Source organism: Pituophis catenifer, unplaced genomic scaffold (assembly GCF_029215685.1).
Source record: "Pituophis catenifer annectens isolate HBS135680 unplaced genomic scaffold, rPitCat1.0.hap2 SCAF_16, whole genome shotgun sequence".
NCBI lineage: Eukaryota > Metazoa > Chordata > Lepidosauria > Squamata > Colubridae > Pituophis > Pituophis catenifer.
This window is the reverse complement of record NW_027256896.1, coordinates 18,303,500-18,330,722: the sequence shown is the minus strand read 5'-3', so window position 1 is coordinate 18,330,722 and position 27,223 is coordinate 18,303,500. Positions and strand designations below refer to the sequence as shown.

At 47.2% G+C, this 27,223-nt stretch overlaps 1 protein-coding gene across 1 annotated transcript in view; it reads left to right on the top strand.

Annotated features, from left to right (window-relative positions):
* The window catches only part of FSCN1 (fascin actin-bundling protein 1), a 32,757-nt gene extending 9,633 nt beyond the window's left edge, over positions 1 to 23,124 (top strand). The window contains exons 2-5 of the mRNA XM_070954956.1: positions 19,066 to 19,222; positions 20,357 to 20,478; positions 21,028 to 21,195; positions 22,638 to 23,124. Coding sequence (XP_070811057.1) covers positions 19,066 to 19,222; positions 20,357 to 20,478; positions 21,028 to 21,195; positions 22,638 to 22,840 — 650 coding nt within the window. The 3' untranslated portion in view covers positions 22,841 to 23,124. The remainder of the gene's footprint in view (positions 1 to 19,065; positions 19,223 to 20,356; positions 20,479 to 21,027; positions 21,196 to 22,637) is intronic.
* Positions 23,125 to 27,223: the final 4,099 nt, after the last annotated feature.

Here is a 27,223-nt window from a genome sequence, read left to right as displayed (position 1 = left end):
AAGAGGAAGGAAGGAAGGAAGGAAGGAAGGAAGGAAGGAAGGAAGGAAGGAAGGAAGGAAGGAGGGAGGGAGGGAGGGAGAGACAAAAGAAAGAAAGAAAGAAAAAGAAAGAGAAAGAAAGAAAGAAAAGGAAAGAAAGAAAGAAAGAAAGAAGAAGAAAGAAGAAGAAAGAAGAAAGAAGAAAAGAAAGAAAGAAAAAGAAAGAAAGAAAGAAAGAAAGAAAGAAAGAAAGAAAGAAAGAAAGAAAGAAAGAAAGAAAGAAAGAAAGAAAGAAGGGAGGGAGGGAGAGATAGAGAGAGAGAGAAAAAGAAGGAAGGGAGGAAGAAAGAAAGAAAGAGGAGGGAAGGAGGGAGGGAGAGACAGAGAGAGAGAAAGAAAGAAAGAGAAGGGAGGGAGGGAGGGAGGGAGGAAGAGAGAGAGAGAAAAAGAAAAAAAGAAAAAGAAAGGGAGGGAGGAAGGGAGAGAGAGAGAAAGAAAAGAAAAAAAGGAAAGAAAGGAAAGAAGGAAAGAGAAAGAAAGAAAAGGAGAGAAAGGAGAGAGAAAGGAGAGAAAGAAAGAGAAAGAAAGAGAAAAAGAAAGAAGATAGCTTTTAAGGTCTAAGGATTGCTCTCAGAAGATTTTCTGCCTTGCTTGGAGCCACCTGCATCTCTGTTGGCCACACCTTGAGGGCATCTCCTGGACTGGGTTGGGCTTTGTGATGGGTGGATGGGGTTACAGCAGGAGCCTTCTGACATGGGGGTGTTTCTCTGGAGGACAACAAGGGTGTGTTAAAGGAGAATTTGGAATGGAATAGAGCTGGAAGGGACCTTGGAGGTCGTCTAGTCCAGCCCCCTGCTCAAGTGACTGTCCAGTCTCTTCTTAAAAACCTCCAGTGATGGAGCGCCCATCCATCTGGTGGCAAGCTGTTCCACTGGTTAATTGTCCTCACTTGATAGGAACTTTCTCCTTAATTCCAGGTTGCTTCTCTCCTTGATGAGTTTCCACCCGTTGCTTCTTGTCCTGCCTTCTGGTGCTTTGGAGAATAATTTTATCCCCCCCCCCTCTTCTTTGTGGCAGCCCCTCAAATACTGGAAGACTGTTATCATGTCGCCCCTAATTCTTCTTTTCTTTAGACTGGCCAAGCCCAAAATCCTTGGCAAGTGGAAGACCTGTGGACTTCAACTCCCAGAATTCCCCAGCCAGCATTTAAGACCAATCGCAGCGTTCTGTGGTCACATGACCACGGTTTAGGATGTGTTCCCTTGGATTCCAACCAATAGGAATATACCGATTCCCTTGATGACCACTGAGTTCATTTAATGACTGCCCCATTTGCTTAACAACGAAATATCAGGTCCGGTCATGTGGGTTAACTCAACTTAAGACCGTCATGACTTACGAGAGAAATTCCCGGCTCCCTTACGATCCTACCTGTCCCATCTACCTAGCTAGCTCCATCACGGTTATATCTCCATTAAGGTCGTAAGTCGAGGACTCCCTACCGTGTTTCCCCCCCAAAAAAGACCAGGTCTTATATTAATTTTTGCTCCAAAAGACACATTAGGGTTTATTTTCCAGTTAGGTCTTATTTTGGGGGGAATACGGTGCTAAATATTTTCATCTGGCTGACAAGATTTTCACTGGGGCTTATTTTTGGGGTAGGGCTTATATTACAAGCATCCTGAAAAATCACGCTAGGGCTTATTTTCCAGTCGACCCTTATTTTCAGGGAAACGGGGTACCTATCAGTCAAAACATTTCCCTTCACCCTGTTGATCTCCCAAAAGAAGGAGGATCGAAAAATCAAGATTTCTTGCAGTCGCCAGGGATGTCCAGAGATGTCCGTCTTGGCCAAGGATTCTGGGAGCCGTAGTTCCCACACATCTGCAGGCTGTGCAGCTGGGAAAGAATTCATCATCATCTTGAATTTGTAGCATATTTTTTTTCTTAAAAGAGACCTCCAGGGGGGTGAGACCTCCTGGGCTGCCTTTCTCCAGTTGGAGAGAGGAATAAATTGCAGAAACGGTTGCTTGTTCCCTACCTCACCACCACGGCCTGTAGTAATTATTGAGTAGCTCTTTGTAGTTGGATCCCTTCCCTCCACCACCACACACCCCAACGCCCCCCCCTCCCCCGCCCCAGGGCCATGATTTTCATCCGGTTCTCCTTATGGAGAAGAAGACGGTTTGTAGGTATTAAGAGTTGTGGTACGGTTTCGGGGGGTTGCAGATGGGGAATTTATTTCTCTCCCTGGCTGCAATCTCCTCCTTTTTCTCGACCGTAAAAGGGAAAAAAGCACACACACAAAAAAAATTAAATTCCCAGTTTTAATTAGAGACAAATCTAGAAGACGGTATTGGGCATTCTTAGCATCGCACAGTTGGAGTTGATTTGGTTACTTTATGGTCCCCCAAAAAACCATCCCCAATAATTGAGTGAACCGAATGAATTCTGGGCTAAATCAAATCTGGGATTTGGAATAGACTACGGGCATGCTCGATTTACAGCCTCAAGGGAGCCCCAGATTTTTGTTGCTAAGCGAACTTAACATTTGTTAAGTTTTGTCCCATTTTACGACTTGTTAAGCCAATCGCTGCAGCTGTTAAGCGAGTCACAAGGTTGTTAAGCGAATCTGATTCCCCCCCTTGACTTTGCTTGTCAGAAGGTCGTAAAAGGGATCATGGGATGCTGCAATCGTCATAAGTACATGCCAGTTGCCAAGCCCCTGAATTTGGATCATGGCAATCCTGGGGATGCGGCAATGGTCATAAGCGTGAAAAATGATCCTTTTTTTCGGTGCCGTCGTAACTTTGAATAGTCACTAAGCGAACTGTCGTACGTGGAGAACTACCTGTACTGCAACAAGTATGAAAAATGGACATAAGTCCCTTTTTTTCAGCACCGTTGCAACTTCGACGAGTCACTAAACCAATTGTTGTGTGAATTGAGAACCACCTGTATCTATGCCATCTGGGCACAGGGGTGCACGTTTAAAATAAAAAAATTGGGAATATTTTTTATTTTATTAAAAAATATTATTCATTTTTTAATTTTTTAAAATGTTAAAAAAATATTTAATTATTCATATAACTACAGCAGCTAGAATCGTACTTGCGCAAGCTTGGAAAATGTCCACTATTCCAACAGACTGCAATAATCCGGAAAATTTTTGAATGAGCAGAAATGGACAAACTTACTTTAGACTTTAGAATTACTTACTTTACTTTAGAATTAAACAATAAGGAAGACTCGGAATATTATGTAACTTGGGATAATTGTTATCAATGGATAGAAATTAAAAATAAGGAATGTATAGAACAAAACAAGATATACAACGTGATTAAATATGTCGATTAAGTAAGAACATGTGGGAATAGATGAAGAAAGTTAAGAATTAAGTACTGTCAGAAAGACGTTGAATTGTATAATTATTACGGATGCATTTTTGTTATAGAGGTATTTTAACTTGTATTTTTGGATTTTAAGTGTTAATAAAGGTTTTTCAAAAAAAATTTGGGACCGGATGAGGTGGAGTCTTTTCCATCCATCCCCTTCTCCCCTTCCCCCCAGGAAAGATTTCCCCTTGTCCTCCCCTCCTCTTCCCTTCCCTCCTTTTGTTCTGTGTGGTTGCCCATAATGGGGACAACATGGAATTTTTTAACGTTTGAACGTACATCCTACTCTCAGCTGCGTTAAATTACTCGTGTGGGGGGGTTTCTCTTTGTGCAGAAATATCGAACAATGCAAAACTCGTTTTCAGAATTTTGGGGTCTGGGTGGGAATGGATCTCTTGGTCTCTTCAGTGGAGTTTTTAATTCGGCCCAGGATTGGGGAGGAGGGTAACCATGTGGAAGAACGGGTCGAAAAGACCCCCTCCCCTTCTCCCTCCCTCTCCCAAGGCATGTTACATGATGCACGTTTGAGGTCTGCGCTCCAGCAAATGCACAAAAAAAATGGAACAGAGGTTGCCAACGGCTGGTCAAGGGGTCTTTGTCGCCCCCACCCCAAAACAGGATTGTTGCGTTGCTCCTTGCCTCTCCTAATTAGTAATTGGGGTGGAGGGATGGTTGGCAGATGGCCAAGTTCTGTGGAGCATCAGCCCCTCATTATGAGCAAGCCTCCCCTCCCCTTTAATTGGACTCAAATGAGAGAGAAGGAGAGAAGAGTCTTTTAAAACAAGATTCTTGGGCAGCCCCTACGGGGTAGGGAAGAGAGGAGGGTCTTGTGTCTTGTTTGCCCTCCTAAGAAATCTTTGTCCAATTTGGCAAGTCTGGCTCGTGCGTTGAGGCTAATATTAAGCAGCTGGTGGTCATTCAGGAATAGGGGGGAAGGCACCAGGGGGCTGGTCCTAAGGGGCAAAGGGGTCCTTTGAATGGAGAGTTTTCCCTCCCTGGTGTATCCAGAGCTTTGGTGGTTTCTTTGCAGATGTTTCATGACCCAGCTAGGTAACATCATCAGTGCTAGGGGGAAGAGGGGTTTGAGGAGGAAAAGGAGAGGACTGTGGGGCCCTTGGTGCTCTCTGAGCTTGGTTGTTTTCTTGCAGATGTTTCATGACTCAACTAGCTAATGTCATTAGTATCCTTCCTTCCTTCCTTCCTTCCTTCCTTCCTTCCTTCCTTCCTTCCTTCCTTCCTTCCTTCCTTCCTTCCTTCCTTCCTTCCTTCCTCTTGGTGCTCTCATCTTACAGATGTTTCATGACCCAACTAGCTAATGTCATTAGTATCCTTCCTTCCTTCCTTCCTTCCTTCCTTCCTTCCTTCCTTCCTTCCTTCCTTCCTTCCTTCCTCTTGGTGCTCTCATCTTACAGATGTTTCATGACCCAACTAGCTAATGTCATTAGTATCCTTCCTTCCTTCCTTCCTTCCTTCCTTCCTTCCTTCCTTCCTTCCTTCCTTCCTTCCTTCCTTCCTTCCTCTTGGTGCTCTCATCTTACAGATGTTTCATGACCCAACTAGTTAATGTCATTAGTATCCTTCCTTCCTTCCTTCCTTCCTTCCTTCCTTCCTCTTGGTGCTCTCTGAGCTTGGTGGTTTTCTTGCAGATGTTTCATGACCCAACTAAGTAAAATCACCAGCGCTATCACGTTTCAATAACGAAACATCTGCAAGAAAACCACCAAGCTCAGAGACCACCAGGCACCCCCTCCCCTAAAGTGGGGGATTGCTTTAGTCTCCTGGGGAAGATGAGCTGGAGAGTTCTCCATCCAACTCAAGGAAATTGCTGCTTCCTTGTCAATGCCCAGTGGCAGCCTTGGGAACAACTATCCCAGTTCGCAAAGCTAGGTTTTGTGTCAAGAACGGAGAAGGAGATGCGCTGGAGAAAGAGGCATTGTTGTCCTTGTTGTTTTCAAACTTGGGGGGATGGGAGCTGCATGCATGCCTTTCGCTGAACACCCACAGTTTTTGTCAAGGTTCATTCACTGGTAGTCCACCCACCCTGAAATTCTGGAGGACGGGAGGCGAGAGAAACCGCCGCCCTCCTAACGTGAAAACAAGAAAGAGGAAACGGGGAGGAATCACACAAAACCAAGAGTTGAGAATTAAAAATGTCCTTTACAAACACGTTTGGAAACGATGAATCCCTGCCAAAAAGCATTTGATCACAATAACAGGTGGTTCTGTCTGATGATGATGATGTTATCCATTCCGTCGTGTCCCACTGGTGGAGAGCCAGGTGGTCTCTTCACGTCTTCCAATCTTGGACTGCTCCTTTGAGTTGTTCTAAGCTGTGGCCAGTTTTGGTGGCCAGTTCTGGATGCAGTGGCTGTGGCTAAGATGCTGAGCTTGTCGATTGAAAGGTCGGCAGTTCAGCGGTTCGAATCCCTAGTGCCGCGTAATGGGGGGAGCTCCCGTGACTTGTCCCAGTTTCTGCCAACCTAGCAGTTCGAAAGCAGGTAAAAAATGCAAGGAGAAAAATAGGGACCGCCTTTGGTGGGAAGGGAACAGCGTTCCGTGCACCTTTGGCATTGAGTCATGCTGGCCACATGACCACGGAGACGTCTTCGGACAGCGCTGGCTCCCCGGCTTTGAAACGGAGATGAGCACCGCCTCCTAGAGTCGGGAATGACTAGCACATATGTGCGAGGAGAACCTTTACCTTTAGCTTTACCCACCGTGTTTATCTGACAGCCTGGTTTCCTTTTACCATGAAGATAATTGCTTTCTCCAGTGAATTCCACCCCCACCTTTTTGGCATGACCTGGCCAAAAGAAGTGAGGTGCAATTTTGTGACTTTTTGCCTTCCAGTGCCATGTCTGGTGTTACCTGCTCCAATACTTGCTTGTTAGTCACCTTTGCTGTCCAAGGAATACACAATCACCTTCGGGTTTTTTTTTTTTAATTTGATTTATATGCCGCCCTTCTCCGGAGACTCAGGGCGGCTTACAATGCATTAAGCAATAGCCTTCATATTTTTGTATATTTGTACAAAGTCAGCTTATTGCCTCCACAACTGGGTCCTCAATTTACCTACCTTAGAAAGGATGGAAGGCTGAGTCGACCTTGAGCCTGGCGAGATTCGAACCTGCAGTTATTGCAGGCAGCTGGATGATAATAACAAGCTATTAGTCTGCTGCGCCACCAGGCTCTTTTGCCAAACCTACCTCTCGATTTGAGCTACAACTTTCCTTGCCCCTGGACAGGAGGCCCCATTGCTCTTTCTTTCTTTAAGGCGACCTATAAATCACTTGGCTCTTTCCCTTCGGTTCGCTCTTCCTCCTCTCTCCTTATTGCAAACCAGTGACTTTTTTTTTTAATATATTATTTTTGCCGTTTTCCCAATTGACGTGATGCAGAGTTGCATCGATCTAGGGTTAAGAATCCTTAGGATGTCGTCCTCCCAGATTGATCTCGATTGGATTGTGCAGAAATAAATTCTACCGGCAAAGCATTCCTGGTGTGAGAATTGAACCCCTATTCTTGCAGGCCGAGGCAGGGCTTTTCTCTGGAGGAGGGGTCTCCAACCTTGGCAAGTTTTTAAAGTCTTGTGGACTTCAGTTCCCAGAATTCCTCAGCCAGCAAAGAGTTGAAGTCTACAGGTCTTAAAGTTGCCAAGGTTGGAGAACCCTGCTCTGGAGGAAGGGAGAAGAGCAGTGGTGAAATCCAATTTTTTTTACTACCGGTTCTGTGGGCATGACAGGGGAAGGATATTGCAAAATCCCCATTCCCTCCCCACTCCAGGGGAAGGATACTGCAAAATCCCCATTCCCTCCCCACTCCAGGGGAAGGCTACTGTAAAATCCCCATTCCCTCCCCACTCCAGGGGAAGGATATTGCAAAATCCCCATTCCCACCCCACTCCAGGGGAAGGATACTGCAAAATCCCCATTCCCTCCCCACTCCAGGGGAAGGATATTGTAAAATCTCCATTCCCATCCCACTCCAAGGGAAGGATACTGCAAAATCCCCATTCCCACCCCACTCCAGGGGAAGGATACTGCAAAATCCCCATTCCCTCCCCACTCCAGGGGAAGGATACTGTAAAATCTCCATTCCCATCCCACTCCAAGGGAAGGATACTGCAAAATCCCCATTCCCTCCCCACTCCAGGGGAAGGTTACTGCAAAATCCCCATTTCCTCCCCACTCCAGGGGAAGGATATTGCAGAATCCCCATTCCCACCCCACTCGGGGGCCAGCCAGAGGTGGTATTTGCCGGTTCTCCGAACTGCTCAAAATTTCCGCTACCGGTTCTCCAGAACCTGTCAGAACCTGCTGGATTTCACCCCTTGAGAAGATGGTTCAAAGCACAATAGGCTGCAATGATTTGGGTCAAGAGACCCCTCCTTAAAAATCTGTCCCTATCCCTGGTGATCAAGGAGCATCTGTTTTGGTTAGCCTGGCCAGAGACCAATGTGGAAACTCCTGCTTTGCCCTTTAATTGATGCCTAGGGAAGGAAGGGCAGAGCTGAAAACCTACCCACCCTTTCTAAAAACAAAAAAATAAAATAAAATAATGATGAGCAGAGCAGATTGGACGTCCCCACCTTTGCATCTGGGCTGTTCCCACAGCCCCCCCGCCCCCTTCTAGGTTCCCGGAGAGCAACAGGTGGGCCGTTTGTCCCTGGACCGGGTTAATTTTTTTTGCTCAGCCGTGAACCTGGGAAAAAGCACTATGAATGGACTTATTATCCGCAAGAGTGTGCAGCTGGCCGGAGTTGGCACCGGTAGCCGCGTTGGCTCTCCAGCAACTCCGAAAGGGTGAACCCAGTTGGCAGGGCGAGCTTTAAAAGATGGCAAGAGGGCAGAGCCAGAGTTTGCCTCCTAGTCTCTGTCCGAGATTTCAGCTTTGCCATGATTTTGCACAACATAAGCCTAAGATTGAAAAATCAGGCGCGTCAGACGTTACATCTTTTCTATCTTGCTCTACGGAGTGGAGAGTTGGTCTCGGACAGAAAGCCACTTGAAGAGACCAAAAGCGTTTGAAATGTGGATTTACAGGCGGCGGTTACGTATAAGTTGGGTTGACAAAATCAGAAATGAGGAGGGGATAAGCCGCCTGGGAAAAGCCAAAGGAAATCATCAAAACCATAAAAAAAAAGCGAAAGTTAGAATATTTCGGACATGGGATGCGACACCCGGAAAAATACGGCATCCTTCACTTAATCCTCCAAGGAAAGATTGAAGGCAAAGGAGGTCCAGGCTCGGGTGGGCTTCAAAAATTTAGCAAGGGGTTCTCTGCTCGGTTGCTGGGTGGGCGTGGCTATCATGGGTGTGGCCTAGTCAGCCTCCTGCACCACGACGGGGGGGGGAGGGATTTTTGCCCTCCCCGGGCTCCGGAGGCTTTTCTCGAGCCTCCAGGAGGGTGAAAATGGCCTCCCCAGGCTCCGGAGGCTCTCTGGAGGCTGGAAATGGCCTTCTTTTTTGTCCTCCCTAAGCCTCCGTGCGCGCCCTGTACTTACCTGCACCCAAAATCCAAAACGGGCCGCGTGAGGACTCCGGGGAGGGGAGGGGTGGGCTGGGCCAGCCAGGAGTGGGATTTGGGGGTTCTCCAAACTGCACAGAATTTTAGCTAGAGGTTCTCCCGAACCCCTGCGAACCCCCAGCAGCCCCATCCCTGTCATGGCTTGGTGGTGCAGCAGACTAAAGTGCTGTTAAGTAGCACCAGCTGCCTGCAATGACTGCGAGTTCAAATCTCAACAGGCTCAAGGTTGACTCAGCCTTCCATCCTTCCGAGGTAGGTAAAATGAGGACTCGGTTTGTGGGGGCAATAAGCTGACTTTGTATAAAAAAGAACACCGCTTAGGGGGGGCCAAAAAGCCCTACTAAGCAGGTATATACAAAAGTATGAAGGCTATTGCTTAATGCATTGTAAGCCGCCCTGAGTCTCTGGAGAAGGGCGGCATATAAATTGAACTAATAAATAGATAAATGGCTTCAAAACCTAAGGGACTGGTTTGGACAAAACTCAGCAGCACTTTTTCGTGCGGCTGTTGATAAAAATAGGATCGCCGACGTCCAGTGATGGATATAGAAGAAGAAGAAGAGGAGGAAGAGGAAGAGGAGGAAGAAGAAGAAGAAGAAGAGGAGGAGGAGGAGGAGGAGGAGGAGGAGGAGGAGGAGGAGGAAGAGGAAGAAGGAGAAGGAGAAGGAGAAGGAGAAGGAGAAGAAGAAGAAGAAGAAGAAGAAGAAGAAGAAGAAGAAGAAGAAGAAGAAGAAGAAGAAGAAGAAGAAGAAGAAGAAGAAGAAGAAGAAGAAGAAGAAGAAGAAGAAGAAGAAGAAGAAATTATTTTCTTCTCGCCAGGAGAGGGGTGTGAAATAGCATCTCCGCAGGTCTTGGAAAGGCTGATCTGCTGCTTCCTTCCACCTGCCAGATGTGACTCGCACACCTTTCGCGTTCCCCAGGGGTTGGTAGGTTGTGTTGCTTTGCTGCTTTGATGGGAAGGCAGTTCTCTTGGGGCAGTTTTTGCAAATTGGGGTAATGAGGAAGAGAAGGGAGGGGGGGCACCACCTGCAGGCATAAGCCAGGATGTGCTGAATAAGCAGTCCTTGGGGTTTTTTTGGGGGGTGGGAGTGGGGAGGAAGGAAGGGGTCGCTGGGTCTTCTTAGTCAAGAGAGCAGGAATGAAGAGAGGTTAAAAAGTAAAACGCCCTATTCTTAAAACGCCTGGCTTTGAAAGGGGACCTTTGAATTATTTCCTGATGCCTTAATTGGTGGATGCAATGACCTTTTTTAACGAGGGAAGATGCTTAACGATTCCTAGCCTATTTTACAGAGGGGAGGGTCAATTCAGGAACCTATTTGTGTGTGGGGGGAGGATATTTTGTAAAGAAGGAGGGTTTGGAACATGCAACCTCATTTGGAGAATTGAGCGCACAGCTAAGAAAACAGCGTGGGGCTCTCCGAGGCGAGGCAAGTATCCGATTTTTAATCCCAAATTCAATTAACGAAATTGCAAGTCTCAAGGATGCTTTCCCCTCCATTGAAGATTTCCCAGTCACCTATAAAACAATTGCAATTCGGCGACACGCAGGAGGCCGCATCCAAAATTTGGGGAACCAATCATGTGGACCAGAAACTTAGACCTTAAAATGATCTTTTTCAACACATTGGAGGTTATTTCTTTTCTTTTCTTTTAACTTTTTTTATTAATAATTCAAATTTACATGGCTTGACATCTTCAGTTTCTAACATTTCCGTCTAATTCAAATTAATAAGTAATATATTCCTTAATCTATATACAAATATACATATCTCTTACTTCGTTACATGTCAAGCATACTACATAATTCCTCCTAACCAACTACTGTATTTCCCCAAAAATAAGACCGTCTTACATTTTTTTGAACTCTGAAATAAGCGCTTGGCCTTATTGCCATGCACTCAAAAGCCCGATTGGGCTTATTATCAGGGGATGTCTTATTTTGGGGAAAACGGGGTATATCCATATCCAATAAACCTATATCTCAATCACAAGTTCGGTATACATTGACATATATTATTTCTAGACATTCACTACACCACTTTCTTGGCATTCTTCCTCTTGTCTAACCATTCATACAATTTAGTCCAGATTTCATAATACGTTGATTCGCTTTTATTTTTGAGTTCCAAAGTGAGTCTGTCCCTTTCTGCACAATTGTAGATTTTACATAACACTGAAGGTGTTTCTTTACTCTTCCATTTCTGAGCAAATGCTACTCTTGCAGCGGTTAATATATGTAATATTAAGTAGGTTGCATTTTTATTATATTTACCGTCTGTCATTCCCAATAAGAAAAAATCTGGTTTGACTTCTATTTTAATTGTTAAAATCTCTTCTAGGCAGCTCTTTATTTGATACCAAAAACTTTCTGTGTTTTTTAAGCACTCCCACCACATGTGGTAATAGAACCCTGGGACCACCTCACATTTCCAACATCTTGGAAAAATATTTTTTGCCAATTTTTGCCAATCTTGTGGGTGGGAAGTGCCGCCTGTAAAACATTTTATACAGGTTTTCTTTATATGAGGTCGCCAATGTAATTTTAATATTCTTTCCCCCATAACATTGGAGGCTATTTAATTGCCTTTCCCCCAACAGAATGTTTCTGTTGTCTTTTCGCACTCTCCCAAAGGGGTAGTAATGTTCCTTGAGGCCATCTTGATCCAAAGCGGAATTCTGCCTCCGGCATAAATAATATCAATATTGCAGTTCTCTTCAAGGCGTTTGTCTGGCTTCCCCTGACCCCAAGAAATGCCCCGTGGGTTGAACTGAGAGAGGAGGGCAGAGCTGCTGTACTGCTTCCTCTGGGACTGTGTGCTCGGAGCTGCCAGTCGGTGCTGTTCAGCTGGGTTTGCTGCAGCCTCGTGTCCCAGCAGAGCCAAAAGAAATCTCATTGTGCTTTTCTGTAAAGATTCAAACAGCCCCTGCAGCTTGGCGCACGTGCCCTCATGCAGTCCACGCGCCTGGGGTTGCGGCCAGAAGTTGCTGCTTTTCTTCCCCAAGATTTATCCGCAATCTTTGCAGGGAAAGGGGAAGGGTTGGGAGGGCCAGGCTTAGGGCTCCTCTGAAGTTCTCATTTCCGTCTTGTTGCGTGTTGTCACAAGTTTCTCCGGCTTCAAAGCTGAAGATGGGCAAAATGACCCATCAACTCCTGGCCTCCCGTTCTTGCCTTCCTCGACGTCGTCGAGCCGAAAGGTTAGCTGGAAGAATTGTGGGCTGGATGAAAAGACACGGGCTTGGCCATCTCTGGATTTCGATAAAAGGGGACAATTGAAGAATCGTAACAGAATAACCGAGTTGGAAGGGACCTGGGAGGTCTTCTAATCCAACCCCCTGCTTAAGCAGGGTATATACCAGGGATGGCGAACCTTTTCGGCACTGAGTGCCCAAACTGGAACGTGTGCCATACACGCGCCACAGCCCCGCAATCCTGAAGACCAGCTGGAGCTGGTGCACATGTGCCAACTGGTCTTCGCGCGTGCTGGAGTGCTGGAAGCCCGAAGACCAGGTGACCATGTGCGCGCCGGCAAGCTGGTCTTCAGATTTCCAGGGTTCCGGCACATGCAAAGATCAGCTGGTTGGCGTGCATGTGCGCACCGGAAACCAAAAGAGCAGCTGGCGACAGCGTGCTCGCCCACAGAGAGGGCTCATTCCACTGATTAATTGTTCTGTCAGGAAGTTTCTCCTTATTTTTTTTAATTTTTATTATTCATATTTCTATGCCGCCCACTCTCCGAGGACTCTGGGCGGCTTACACCAAAGACAGTATACTAAATAGCCTATTGCCCCCCAACAATCTGGGTCCTCGTTTTACCCACCTCGGAAGGATGGAAGGCTGAGTCAACCTTGAGCCGGCGAGATTTGATCCGCCGATCTGCTGAACAGCTGAAGTAGCTGCAGTACTGCACTCTAACCACTGCGCCACCTCGGCTCCTTAGTTCTAGGTTGCTTCTCTCCTTGGTTAGTTTCCATCCATTGCTTCTAGTCCCGCCTTGGAGAATAGATTAACCCCTTCTTTTTTGTGGCAGCCCCTCAAATATTGGAACATTGCTATCATGTCAACCCCAGTCCTTCTTTTTCATCAAGCTAGGCATACCCAATTCCTGCAACCTCCAGACCCCTGATCGTCTTTGTTGCTCTTCTCTGCACTCACTCTTGGATTTTAAGCAATTGCTGTTCCTTTCGGCAAATCCAGCTTGCTCATGTTTCCAGCTGCATCCCCCACTCAATTCTTCCTCCCTGCAAAAATCTAGGATGAGTCAAGCTTTCCCCTGTGGCCTCCACCCCCTCTCCCCACCCCACCCCTCTGCTCATCTCCCTCCTTAATTGCCACACTGGGAAATCATCTGACTTCGGAGCCTTTGTCTGACCTTCAGGAGGCTAGTAATTAAACGTCTGCCTCCCTGCCTGCCTGCCTTGGGATCTGCCAATGGTGCTTTTTGGGGTTCAAGCTGAACAGAGCTAGCTCTCTCCTCCCCTTCACACCCCACTTCTGGCTTTGCAGAGAAATTGAGAAAGGGGCTGCAGCATCCAAGAATTGCTGTAGAGCAAGGCTGCCCAACCTTGGCAACTTTGAAGACTTGTGGACTTCAACTCCCAGAAATTCCCCAGCCAGCAAAGGGTTTTTAAGTCCTCAAAATTTAACTTAAAAAACCCCTAAAACCAAGCTTTTGAAGGGGTTTTTAAAGGTTTTAAAACTCCAAAACCTTAAAGGTAAACGTTCCCCTTGCACATATGTGCTAGTCGTTCCCGACTCTAGGGGGCGCTGCTCATCTCCGTTTCAAAGCCGAAGAGCCAGCGCTGTCCGAAGACGTCTCCGTGGTCATGTGGCCGGCATGAGTCAACGCCAAAGGCGCACGGAACGCTGTTCCCTTCCCACCAAAGGTGGTCCCTATTTTTCTACTTGCATTTTTAACGTGCTTTCGAACTGCTAGGTTGGCAGAAGCCGGGACAAGTCACGGGAGCTCACCCCATTACGCGGCGCCAGGGATTCGAACCTCTGAACTGCCGACCTTTTGATCGATAAACTCAGCATCTTAGCCACTGAGCCAAAGCGTCCCTTTGCTTTACTTACTACTTATTTAAACCTTACTACCTCTTTAAAACCAAGCTTGGAATTGAAGGCGGAAATTTCACTCTTCCGTGGTTGTAGCGCAAAGCCACAAGTATACCAAAAAATGCAGGCATGAGTGGGGTTACGGGGATCCGGACAGGTAAATCTCAATCCAGGGACTGGATTTAATTTTTGTAGGGGTGCCCGGAAGGCTGAGATGCCCGGGCAACACACTGGCAGTTGGAGGGTGTGCGTAGTTGACAAACACACTCAGCCTTTAGCTAAATCCAGCTGCCGCTGAGTAAACAGAGTGGGTTTAAGTCCCTGTCATCCTGTTCCATGATGCTGCGCGCGTTCTCCGTGTAGGCAGTTTCCATAGAAATAGATGTAGCTGGTTCTTTGGCCATAATTCAGAATTTTCTGCTCTAATAGTAGTAGCTCTGCTTCGCCGGCCGGGGAGGGGAGGGGGGGCAGAGGCCAGACCAGTGCCAAGGATGTGTGTCGCTGGGCTACACAATAGCACTTAGACTTCTATAGCGCTTCACAGTGCTTTTGCAGCCCTCTCTAAGCAGTTTGCAGAGTCAACCTTGAGCCTGGTGAGATTCAAACTGCAAAATTACAGTCAGCCGGCAGTCAGCAGAAGTAGCCTGCAGTACTGCACTCTGACCACTGCGCCACCCTGGCTCTATAATGACTTACAATCAGTGGTTTAATGACCGTTTGAACGTACGACAGCACTGAAAAAAGGGACGGGCAATTGGTCCTCATGTTTATGGCCATCCCAGTGTCCCCATAGTCACATGAGTCTTTGCAATTTGCAATACTTGAGGGGCTGCCGCAGAGAGGAAGGGGGGGGGGGTCAAGCTATTTTCCAAAGCCTCCGAAAGGCCAGACAAGGAAAAATGGATGGAAACTGAACAAGGAGAGATTCAACCTAGAAATAAGGAGGAATTTCCTGACGGTGAGAACAATCAACCGAAGGAGCAGAAGTTGCCTTCGGAAGTTGTGGGAGCTTCATCACTGGAAGCTTTCAAGAGGAGACTGAACTGCCATCTGCCAGAAATGGTGTAGGCAGGGTCTCCTGCTTGGACTAGATGACCTCTAAGGACCCTTCCAGCTCTGTTGTTATTATTATTCTATTCTAATTCTGAGGGACAGTTCAAAAATGGTTTTATAACAGAATAACGGAAAGAGACGTGGTGGCTCAGTGGCTAAGATGCTGAGCTTGTTGATCGGCAGTTCAGCGGTTCGAATCCCTGGTGCCGTGTAATGGGGTGAGCTCCTACTTGTCCCAGCTTCTGCCAACCTAGCAGTTCGAAAGCAGGTAAAAAATGCAAGTAGAAAAATAGGGACCACCTTTGGTGGGAAGATAACAGCGTTCCGTGCGCCTTTGGCGTTGAGTCATGCCGGCCACATGACCACGGAGACGTCTTCGGACAGCGCTGGCTCTTCGGCTTTGAAACGGAGATGAGCACCGCCCCCTAGAGTCGGGAACGATTAGCACGTATGTGCGAGGGGAACCTTTACCTTTAACAGAGTTAGAAAGGACCTTGGAGGTCTTATCCAACCCCCTGCTTTAAGCAGGAGACCCTCTTCCATTCTGGGCAAAGGGTTGTCCCAATTTCTTGAAAAGCTCCAATGATGAAGCACCCACAACTTCTGGAGGCCAAGCTTGCATTGATGAATCGTTCTCACCGTTAGGAATTTTTTCCTTAGTTCTAAGTTGGTTTAAAAAGTGACTTATGACTGGTTTTTCACGCTTACGACCGTTGGCAGCATCCCCACAGTCACGTGATCAAAATTGATTGACCTACAAGGTCCCTTTTCAACGCTTTGTTATTCTGTACCTATCTGACCAACTTACATTTACGACGGGTGCAGAATCCGAGGGTCAGCCTTCCTAGGCAACGTCCATCGAGCATAACCAAGGGGGGAAAACCAGGTTTGCTTAACCAGAGCCTGATTCGCTTAACGACCCTGCACCCCCCCCCAAAAAAAAGGTCATAAAAATCAGCCGTGACTCGCTTAATAACCGCCTTGCTCAGCGATGGAAATTCTAATCCCGATTTTGTGGTCCACAAATCGAGGACGCCCTGCAGAAGAGAGCTTTCCGGTCCATTTCTCCATTTTTTGCTTGGATAGTAGAATGGATGGGTCATTTTCCCCCTTCCCTCCCTCCCTCCACTTTGATCTGGCCATCCGCTGAGTTTCCTTCCTTGCTCTAATTTTGCACGTCAGATGTTTTTATGGAGTCGATGCATTTTCGCTGCCGGTAAGATAGGTTTATTTTTGTAAGGAAAAAAAAAAAAAGGCTTAATTTCCTGTCTGCACTTAAGAGCAAATGGACAGGAAGGCAAGCAACAGAAGGGCCTCCGAGTCCAAGAAACTCTTAAAACTCTTTAAAAAAAAAAAGTCTTCAGAAGACAAACCTCTGAAACAGCCAGTGAAGACTTGGCTGGTAGAATCTGATACAAATTAACAGAGCTGGAAGGGTCCTTGGAGGTCATCTAGTCCAAGCAGGAGACCCAACACCATTTCTGACAGATAGCAGTCCAGTCTCTTCTTGAAACCTTCCAGTGATGAAGCTCCCACAACGTCCAGCAGACAGTTGTCCGACCTTGGTAACTTGAAGACCTGTGGACACCTAGAATTCTGGGAGTTGAAGTCCACAGGTCTTCAAAATGGCCAATGTTGGACAACCCTATGGCTGTGTCCACCCCCCCTCCCTTTTAAAGGCAGACTCTGTGCTGTAGGGGGTTAAGATTGTTGGACTTGGGACCAGGAAGACTCGGCTGAAGTCCACTGTGAACCGTGGAGCTCGTTGACGATTGAAGACCAAGTCAACCTTCTAACTCAACGTACTTGAAAGGTTGTCTTGAGGGATGACATTGGAAGAGGGAAGGCCAGTTTGTCTCCAGCATTGGAGGAACCTTCAGATTGTGATCAATCCGAAGGAAATGGAATTCCGTGTGCTTCCAAAGAGAATAGAGATAATTTGAGCCTGGCCATTGGTACCTCAAGCAAGACCTTGAGAAGGTCCACTACTCCACAAGAAGGTTGTGTCCTTAAGAATCCATGTTGTGCTTGGGTTGCCTTTGTTAATGGTGCGTAATCACCGGAGGCTCAGAATAGAACAGAACAGAACAGAGTTGGAAGGGACCTTGGAGGTCTTCTAGTCCAACCCCCTGCTTAGGCAGGAAACCCTCCACCACTTCAGACAAATGGTTATCCAACATCTTCTTAAAAACTTCCAGTGTTGGAGCATTCGCAACTTCTGGAGGCAAATTTGTTCCACTGATTAATTGTTCTCACTGTCAGGAAGTTTCTCCTTAGTTCTAAGTTGCTTCTCTCTTTGAGTAGTTTCCATCCATCACTTCTTGTCCTACCCTCAGGTGCTTTGGAGAATAGCTTGACTCCCTCTTCTTTGGGGCAGCCCCTGAGATATTGGAAGACTGCTATCATGTCTCCCCTAGTCCTTCTTTTCATCAGACTACCCAGTTCCTGCAACCGTTCTTCCTATGTTTTAGCCTCCAGTCCCCTAATCCTCTTGGTTGCTCTTCTCTGCACTCTTCCTAGAGTCTCCACATCTTTTTTTACATCGTGGCGACCAAAACTGGATGCAGGATTCCAAGTGTGGCCTTACCAAGGCCTTATAAAGTGGTATTAGCACTTCACTCCTTGGCTGTCCTCCTGGGGAATGTCTGGATGCTATCTTGCTACTGTTCAGCTCTTCTCCGTGGGGTTTAGCTCAGAAGAGTGGGGCCACTGCATTCCTTTTCTTTCTTTCTCTTTTCTCCACGGGGTTCCTGCCATCTTGTCATTGTCTCTTTTAGCTGGCTGTCTCTGCCCCTGGAGGGGTTTTTTTTTTTGTGCTCATTGGAGCAGAGACAAAAATGCTGAGGATGCAAATTCCGAACTCTGAGGAATTTCAAGAGCGGGACTTGCCAAGCATGTGAGCAGTTGGTGTTGGTCTGTGTGAATTTTGAGGAAGCAGCAGCAACTGCCAATGAAGCATTTTTCTCTCTCTTAGATTCCTCCCTGAGGGGTGAGCAGGGTCTTTGACAAGGTTGTCCAACTGCGGCAACTTTTAAGGCTCGGGGACTTCAACTCTCAGAATTCCCCAAACCAGCCATGGGATTTTTTTTCAATCCCATCATCCTTATTCCTCTTCTACAGGATCAAGTCTGCATTAGCTTAAAGCAGTGTTTCTCAGCTTTGTAAGATACGTGGACTTTCAGAATTCGGTGTTCGTTAGATGTGTTAACTTTGAGAAGAGTCTAAACCAGGGATGTCCCAACTGTGGTAACTTTTATAGATTTATGGGCTTTAACTCCCAGAATTCCCCAGCCATCCATGGTAACTTTTAGACTTATGGGCTTTAACTCCCAAAGCTGGCAGCAGAGTCGGACAGGGAGGAGGTTGGGAAGGAACATGGACCAGTCCTGGGGGCTGGGGAAAGCTCGGACAAGGACTCTGCGTCGGAGGCAGAGAGGGAGTTAAACAGCAGTGAGGTAGAGGAACAGCTGGAGCCTGTTCCCACATGCACACATGCGCAGAGCTGCCAGAAGACAAGAACAACTCCGAAAGCAGGGTCGACTTGGGAGGAAAGCCACACCTTGGAGGTGATTGGCCCCTCCCACAGGAAACAAAAGAGGAGCGAACGGGGAGGGGGCTTTTGCGGGAAACAATGTATTCGTTCCGTGACTCTGAGAGACTCTGTGCCAAGTTTTGCCTTGTACTGCATTTGGAAACTAGTTACGTGGCAGCTTGCCAAGCAAGATAAGGTCTGTGTTGATAAATATTCCTTTGAAGAACTGTTTGGATAGGACTTGCTGACTGTGAATGAAAGGAATTCAGTCGTGTAAATAAAGGAGGTTTTGCCGGGACAGAGACTCTGCTTCCTGCTTTTTAAGGGAGCCTAGGTCAGAATACCGAATTCCCCACCCATCCATGGTAACTTTAAGACTCAAGGGCTTCAACTACCAGAATTCCTCAGCCTTGCTAAGCAAGGGCTACCTTTATAGACAAGATAAGACTTTGGATACCTATTTAGGGGCAGGCCTACAAGGGCTGGCCTTGACTCCCTCCGCCATCTTGTGTCTCTTCTTCTAGGGATCGATCTCTCGGCCAACCAAGATGAAGAGGGTGACCAAGAAACCTTCCAGATGGAAATCAACAAAGAGACCAAGAAATGCACCTTCCGGACTTGTACTGGGAAATACTGGACTCTGACCTCCAACGGTGGGGTGCAGTCCACTGCCTCGACTAAGTGAGTTCCAGTTACCCCAAGGTGGATAAGAAATGTGTGTGAATGGGATATGAGTTTGAGTTTTTGCTTTGAACTAAGCCCTTAAATGGTGTGATGGGTTCCTCCCGGTTCGGTCCGGTTCGGCCGAGCCGGTAGCGGTGACGATATGACGTCACTGAACCGGTTCTCCCCCCACACCCTCCCACCCCCCCACGTTATTCTTACCTTTTATTTGGTCCCACCCCCAATCTATTGCTGCCTCCTGAGTCCCAGCTTATGACTAGAGGGAAACAAACTGTTTAAACTCTTGCCGCGGGGCTTCAAAGGGCCGCCCTACAGCTGATCAGTGTTAAAAGCAAACAAATGAGTCGGGTCGTAAGTGCGAGGACTGGTCGTAAGTGCGAGGACCTTCCAGAAATGACTCTGACCAGCTAGCCACGCCCACCTAGTCACATGACCTCCAAGCCACACCCACAAAATAAGCCACGCCCACAGAGCCGGTAGTAAAAAAAATTAGAACCCACCCCTGGTTCTAGTTTATTCAACCAAGGAGTGGCTCGGTGGCTAAGACGCTGAGCTTGTCGATCGAAACGCTACCTGCTCCCAAGAGAGAATAATTCGAACACAGTAAACTTAAACAGCACTTGTGCAAAAACAAAAAAAATAAAATAGCATCCGAGTCCAAAATAGCTCACTTTTGACTCTTCTGGAAAGTTTCTGAATTTGATGTCCAACGGCGTCAAACTCCAGAATACGTAAACAATCTTGTTTCAAATTCAAAATGTTTTGTGTACATCTTCAGTGCTGGGCCACAAACATTTATTTGCTCAGTGCTTAAGAAAATAAATAAATCTGGAAAAAAAAAATGACTGCGGGTTGGAAAAGACTCAACTCATTGGCCATTAAGCTTGTAGAGATGGGGGGTGCTCATGCTCTCCAGAGGCCGTAGCAGAAGAAAACTCATTTTTTCAGAAGCGTGTGGAGAAATTGGGAGAAAGCTACCACCATCAATCCTCAAGGGGGGGGTCCAAACCATTCTTGTTGCATTGTAGTCCTGACAAGGGGTGGGGAATGTTTGGTCTTCTTCTGGTCCTCCTCGTCTCCCTGATGCTACGGCAAGGAAAGGTCCTTCTCAATCTTCCTTTGCTCCCGCAGGAATGCCAACTGTTACTTCGACATTGAGTGGTGTGACCGGCGTATCACTCTGAAAGCTGCCAACGGCAAATACGTCACTGCCAAGAAGAACGGGCAACTTGCTGCTACGGTCGAAACGGCCAGTAAGTGCTTTCTTTGCCTCTGCCTCTCAGGAGAAGCCAGGGATGCGTTGGCTCAGTGGGTAAGGCGCTGAGCTTGTCGATCGAAAGGTCGGCAGTTCAGCGGTTCGAATCCCTAGCGCCGCGTAACGGGGTGAGCTCCCGTGACTTGTCCCAGCTTCTGCTAACCTAGCAGTTCGAAAGCTGGTTTAAAAAATGCCGGTAGAAAAATAGGGACCACCTTTGGTGGGAAGGGAACAGCGTTCTGTGTGCCTTTGGCGTTGAGTCATGCCGGCCACATGACCACGGAGACGTCTTCGGACAGCGCTGGCTCTTCGGCTTTGAAACGGAGATGAGCACTGCCCCCTAGAGTCGGGAATGACTAGCACGTATGTGCAAGGGGAACCTTTACCTTTACCTTATCAGGAGAAGCCAGGGGTGTGTCATGGTGGGAGCATCTGCTGCTTAAAACGTGGCCCTCCTGAGTTGGGGTGATTGGAAGTAGCCTGGATATGGGAAGCAAGTTTGTTTTCTGCTAAATAGTGTTTTGTTCCTTCCGTTCTCCGATGGTAGGTGAGACAGAGCAGTTCCTCATGAAGCTGATTAACCGGCCCATCATTGTTTTCCGCGGAGAACATGGCTTCATCGGCTGTCGGAAGATGACGGGCACCTTAGATTGCAATCGATCTTCTTACGATATCTTTCAGCTGGAGTTTAACGACGGTGCCTACAATATCAAAGGTAAGGGCTCTACCTGGCCACAAGGTAGACTCTCCTTAGCGCAGGCATCCTCACACTATGGCCTGCGGGCTGGATACGGCCCGCCAATGCAAAGTATCTGGCCCGTGGAGTAGTGGGATTAAGCCCCGCCCCTCACCGTGGGTTTATCTTCCAGCTGAGGGAAAAGCAGCTCTGGACTTGTAAAGTACTGCTTTTAAATTAAAAGTCTTTGAAAACAATTTAAACGGGAGCATGGGCAGGAGAAAGGCAAAAAAATGGACTGTTAAACTGGCCACGCCCACCCAGTCACATGACCACCTAGCCACACCCACCCAGTCACATGACCACCTAGCCACACCCACCCAGCCAGTCAGGCCCCCCCCATCTGTTTAAAAAGTTTGAGGACCCCTGCCTTAGGGCATCAGTCCGCCAACCAGTTGCCATACTGAAGTCTGTTGTCAACTCCCAGAATTCTTAGCCGCACACCGGTTGGGAGGATTATGGACACCGAAGTCAAGAGAAGGCGGGTGAGGTCTTCCACATTCCTGTCCTGGAGGAGTTGAGATTTGAAAGTAGGAAGTTCGCGTTAAGGCGGGTTGAACTATCCTTGACACCGACGCTCAAATAGTTTGGGGAAGAGTCTCTTGGAGACTGTAGGAGAAGATCAGGGAGGACTGGGGGGCGGAGTTAAGCAAGCCATCAGCCTAGAATCCTTACATTGCCACAAATGATCCGAGTTTAAACCCCTCTTGAATTCCCTGGACCCTTATTTGGTGCCAATTTTGTTGAACTTTAGTTGACCAGGTCCTTGTGTGTACGAGTTCTGACCCAGCTCTCCAAACACAACAAACAAACCCTCTGCAGTTGAAACAATGCTTCCTTTAATTAGGAGCGTCCGCAGCCCCAGCAAAAAGTTTCTCTCTCAACGCAGGCGAACAAGTCTGTCGGGCAGGAAGATGAATAGTTGTCTGCCACATCTATTCATCTCCGTCCCCTGCCTTTTATCCCCAGAGCTAGGGTGGGGCTTTGTTATCAGCATTGGCTCTTCCGTCCCAAGGACCGGCCCATAGATTTCCACTGCTCTCCTCTCCTCTGCCTTCTGTGCATCAGGCACTGGACCCAGCTGTTCCTCCTCTTCCTCATCAGCCACCTCCAGACCTGGGGGCTGTTGACTCTCCATCTGAGGGCTGACGGACGGCCCAGGCTCCACCTCTGTCTCTATCTCTTGAAAGATCCATTCCCTCTTCCCCCTCGGAGCTCCCAGGCTGCCTCGATGCTGACCCTGATTCCCACGACGACATCTCCTCCTCTGATTTGGTTGCTGGAGGGACCAGTGGCTGGACAGGCCACAACAGTAGGCTTGATACATATACATGGTCCTTTGTGCCTGACATCTCGTGGCCATGCTGAAGGTGCCTCCATGAATCCGCTCACCTCTTCCCTCTTCCTCTTCCCCTTTTCAGATTCCACTGGGAAATACTGGATGGTGGGAAACGAGGCGTCCATCACCAGCAGCAGCGATTCTCCCGTGGACTTCTTCTTCGAGTTCTGCGACTTTAACAAGGTGGCCATCAAAGTCAACAACAAATACCTGAAGGGCGACCACGCTGGGGTCCTCAAAGCCTCTGCCGACGCCATTGAGCCCTCCACCCTCTGGGAGTATTAAACGCACTTTAGTCTCCTTCCCTTCGCTCTACGCTTCCTCTCTTCCCCCACTTCCTTTTTTTTCCGGTTGCCAACTTCCTGCAGGAATTTCCTTTTGGTATGTTCTGGTGTGTCTTTCTCAAAAAGAGAGGGATTCTATCTTTTCACTGGCCTGCTGCCTTTGGTCTGCCATATTGTTGTCGTTGTTGTTTTAAGTTGGCTTTTTCCCCCCTTTGTTATGTGAGTTCATTTAAAACTGGAAGAAAAAAAAGAAATTGTTTGTCTGCAGAAAATGTCCTGCTCTCACCTTACAGACTTTTTGTAGGGGGTGGGGGGGGAGGAAGAAAGGAAAAATTGGGTGGGGGAATGAACGAATCTCTCCTTTGGCCTCTGCTGAATTGAAATCAATTCAATTCTGGAATTGAAAAGGAATCTATTTCTCAATCATTGGAATCGGAAAATGTGGCCCACTCTACCCCAAATGTTAGGTCTCCTCCTGAGAAGGAGGGGGTCTTCAGGAAGAGCCAGTATTGAGCTCAGCAAGAGCCCACTTTGGAAAACCTTGAGGGTTTTGTGTCTTCGAGGGCCCCACCTTCTGTCCCAGTGTTAGGTGGGCATCCGTAACTCTTGTTCCAACTGGGCCTTCCGGTTTGAGTTGGGATATCTTCTGTAGTAGGACCCAAGAGTTCTCTTTCTTGGCTTTTTACTCATCCCCCATTCTCTGGCGAAGATAGAGAAGAAGTAGCTGAGCATGTCTTGTCATTCCATGGGATGAGAGAAGGAGGGGTAGGGGAAAGAATCAAGATGTGAATCGAAGGTGAGCTACCAAAGCAGGACAGAAGGTCCGTCTTTACACTCACTGACCAAACTAGCTGCTTTTTCTGAATGGAATCGTAACTGGACCCCCTCTGCACGTTCATCTCATCCTCAAAAGGTCCGAGCTAATTCCTTGTTTCTTCCACCCCTTGTGTGCCGCCCCCAAAAATCATCTCTAAACATCTCCTCGAAACATGCCGAGAAGCCATTGATGTTGCCTTATGATTCCTTTCCCTTTCTCCCCGAAAGGTGCAACCGTTATCGAATTTCCCTTTTTCTCCTCTTTTATTACCTTTTCATTAATTTGGGGACTCTTTAGCGTTTCATTAGAGCAGGCCAGGACTACCTTGAAGCTGTTGCTTACGGATTGGATGCATCAGATAAAAAGGCGTTGAGTTGCACATTAATATGTCTGTGCGTCTTTTTTTCCCCCCCCTCCCTTTTGCCTTGGCTGGGGAGAACCATCTCGACATCTCCTTATTTCTCTTCAACGATGGTGGGTGCGGTTTCCCCCGCCAGCAGCTGATAATAACTTGACTTGGAGAGAGTTCTCCAGTTGAACAGGAACTTAAGTCATGATACAGATCAGTCCGCAGGAGAACTGAGACCTATGGATCTTCCTTAGTTTTCCTCCTAAGTACTTCCCACTGAAATGTCTTTGTAGATTTGAGGGGGAGGTATGGAAGATGAGATGGAGGGGAAGGTTAGAGGAGAAGGAGGTCAAGCAGAGGTAAATCCATGCTGCGTGTCCACAAACTCTTCAGGGGAATCCTCCATCGCCAATTGTCTGTGTTCCTTAAACTAGCATCATTTGCACAATACACGTCCCACTACATCGTTCTACCTGTTGATCTGAACTGGAATTTGTTGTCTTCTCATCTCGCTGCCCCTTCCCCCAAAATTGTAAACTCTTGAGTCAACGTATCTGCATCTCAGCAGCTTCCCAAAATCTCATTTCATCTCTTGTCCCGACAAGCTACGTGAGGGTCTCCTCAAGGATGGGACCCAAGCATCATCTCGTGATCCACCGGCCCCGCTTCCGTGATCCTGCACTTTGCCCCGCAGAACCCCAAAACCTGGAAAGTTGAACAGGAAACTGTCTTCTCTTGACTCTTAGATCAACCTGCCCTCCGAGCCAACCTAACTTAGTCCCTCTGCTAGATTCGTTGTTCGGCATAGCCAACTTCAGTCTTTGCAAACTGTTGCTTAACTCTTTGGAAGTCCAAAAGAGTCTGTGCACGCATATTTTTGTGTGGATTTATTTGAGTATTTTTTGGTGGTTGTCCGATGTGATGCCTTCTTGGGGTTTTAATCTCTGTTTCCTTAGGCCAAGCAGACCCCAGATTTACCCCGAAGTCCGCGGGGGACTTCGCTTGAAATGGTGCTCTCTCTTTCTACCCAGATCCATGAATTTGTAAAGATCCAGATTTGTATTTCCGAAACACGTTAACTTTACAGGGAGCCAGGGTTGGCCAAATTTTCAAAGGGGTTGGTGGGTTTTTGATTAACCAAGGGAGGAAAAAAAAAAAAAAAAAGCAGGGACACGTCCTATGCCTTAAAAAAACGCATCCACACTCTGCCATCCATAAGGTGACTTCAATAGGAATTGGTGCTCTTAACTTTATAGCAATGGAAATTATTTTGCCTTATGAGTAAAAAGAGGGTTTGAGCTGGAGTTCGCCTGGGAATCTTAACTGGACTGCGCTAAAGTTCTGGAAACTATATATATATAAAAAAAAATTCTTTAGCTTGTGAAAGAAACCACAATTTGGGGAGCAGAGATGACTACCCAGTTGGCCTCCAGAGTTCGTCCTGTGTCTCTTGCCCACCTGGTGGGACTTGGATCATGTACACCTCACTGCCTTTCCCCCCCCCCTCTGTAACAGTTTTTAAGTCAAGAATCCTTGCCTTCTATTTCCTTGACTATTGTGGCTATGAAAAGCATCTCATATCCTGATATGTTTAGTTAATTTCTCTCCCCCCCCCCCGCACCCTTTTCAAAACCACTTTTTGTAAGTGCCATTTGTATAAGAAGCATCAAATGGAGAAGAGAATTGACAAAATAAAAACCTGCATACAGTTATAAAACAAACGTGTGTGCGTGTTTCGTTATTTTAGAGGCTACTTTTTGGTTCCTTTGGGAAATTTGAGCCATGGATTGTTTTTTTAAAAAAAAAATCTTCTCTCTTGGTGTTCTCTTAAACCCTGATTCCCCCACAGAAGGTAGCTTAGCTTAGCCAAGGTACACAAAAGACAAATGATGTGATTTGCGGGACCCAAAAGAGGGGAGTTTATGCCGTGCATTTCCTAGAGGTAATTCTCTGCCCTGTTTGCCTTGCAAAGTGAATTTTTCCTCTTCCCTGTTAATTTGTAGACAATTCACCGATAAATATTCATTTGTGGAAGGGACCGTCCTCTTTCTGCAATTGTAAGCCACAAAAGTGTTGGTGGATTAACACCAGGCAATAAACAATACCCCAATCAAGGAACTCCCAACTCAATTCCATAAGCAGCAGCCTAATGAAGGAACCACTAAGAATGCTCCCACAAACACTAACGAGCAAAGCCACTTGAATTTCAACAAACAGCAAACCCCACTCCCTTCTAGCACTGATCATATTACCTAGTTAGGTAGTGAAATGTCCACAAGGAAACAACCAAGCTCAGAGAGCATAAAGGCTCCACGGTGATTCTCCTCCATCCCACAAACCCCACTCCAGGGGTGCCATTCAGCAGGTTCTGACAAGTTCTGGAGAACCGGTAGCAGAAATTTTGAGCAGTTCGGAGAACCGGGAAATACTACCTCTGGCTGGCCCCAGTGGGGTGGGAATGGGGATTTTGCAGTATCCTTCCCCTGGAGTGGGGAGGGAATGGGGATTTTGCAGTATACTTTCCCTGGAGTGGGGAGGGAATGGGGATTTTGCAGTATCCTTTCCCTGGAGTGGGGAGGGAATGGGGATTTTGCAGTATCCTTCCCCTGGAGTGGGGAGGGAATGGGGATTTTGCAGTATCCTTTCCCTGGAGTGGGGAAGGAACAGAGATTTTGCAGTATCCTTCCCCTGGAGTGGGGAGGGAATGGGGATTTTGCAGTATCCTTTCCCTGGAGTGGGGAGGGAATGGAGATTTTGCAGTATCCTTTCCCTGGAGTGGGGAGGGAATGGGGATTTTGCAGTATCCTTTCCCTGAGTGGGGAGGGAATGGGGATTTTGCAGTGGGGAGGGAATGGGGATTTTGCAGTATCCTTCCCCTGTTATGCCCACCAAGCCACACCACGCCCACCAAGCCACGCCCACAGAACCAATAATAAAAAAAATTGGATTTCACCACTGCCCCACTCCCTTCTATGATGTTACTTAGTTGGGTAGTGAAAAGTCTCCAAGAAAACAACCAAGCTCAAGAGAGCACCAAGAAACCCCACATTATGGTTTAGCAAGGATATTTGAAACCAGGCTGAGATTAGCAAGCAATCGTGGGTTTCCAAGGAGTTTTTTCTTTTTTTAAAAAAAAATCTGCTTCGTTGGGCAGGAAACCTTTCTTGCAATTTGCATCTGTCCTTCAGCTCGGGGACTTTAATATTAAAAAGGTAAAA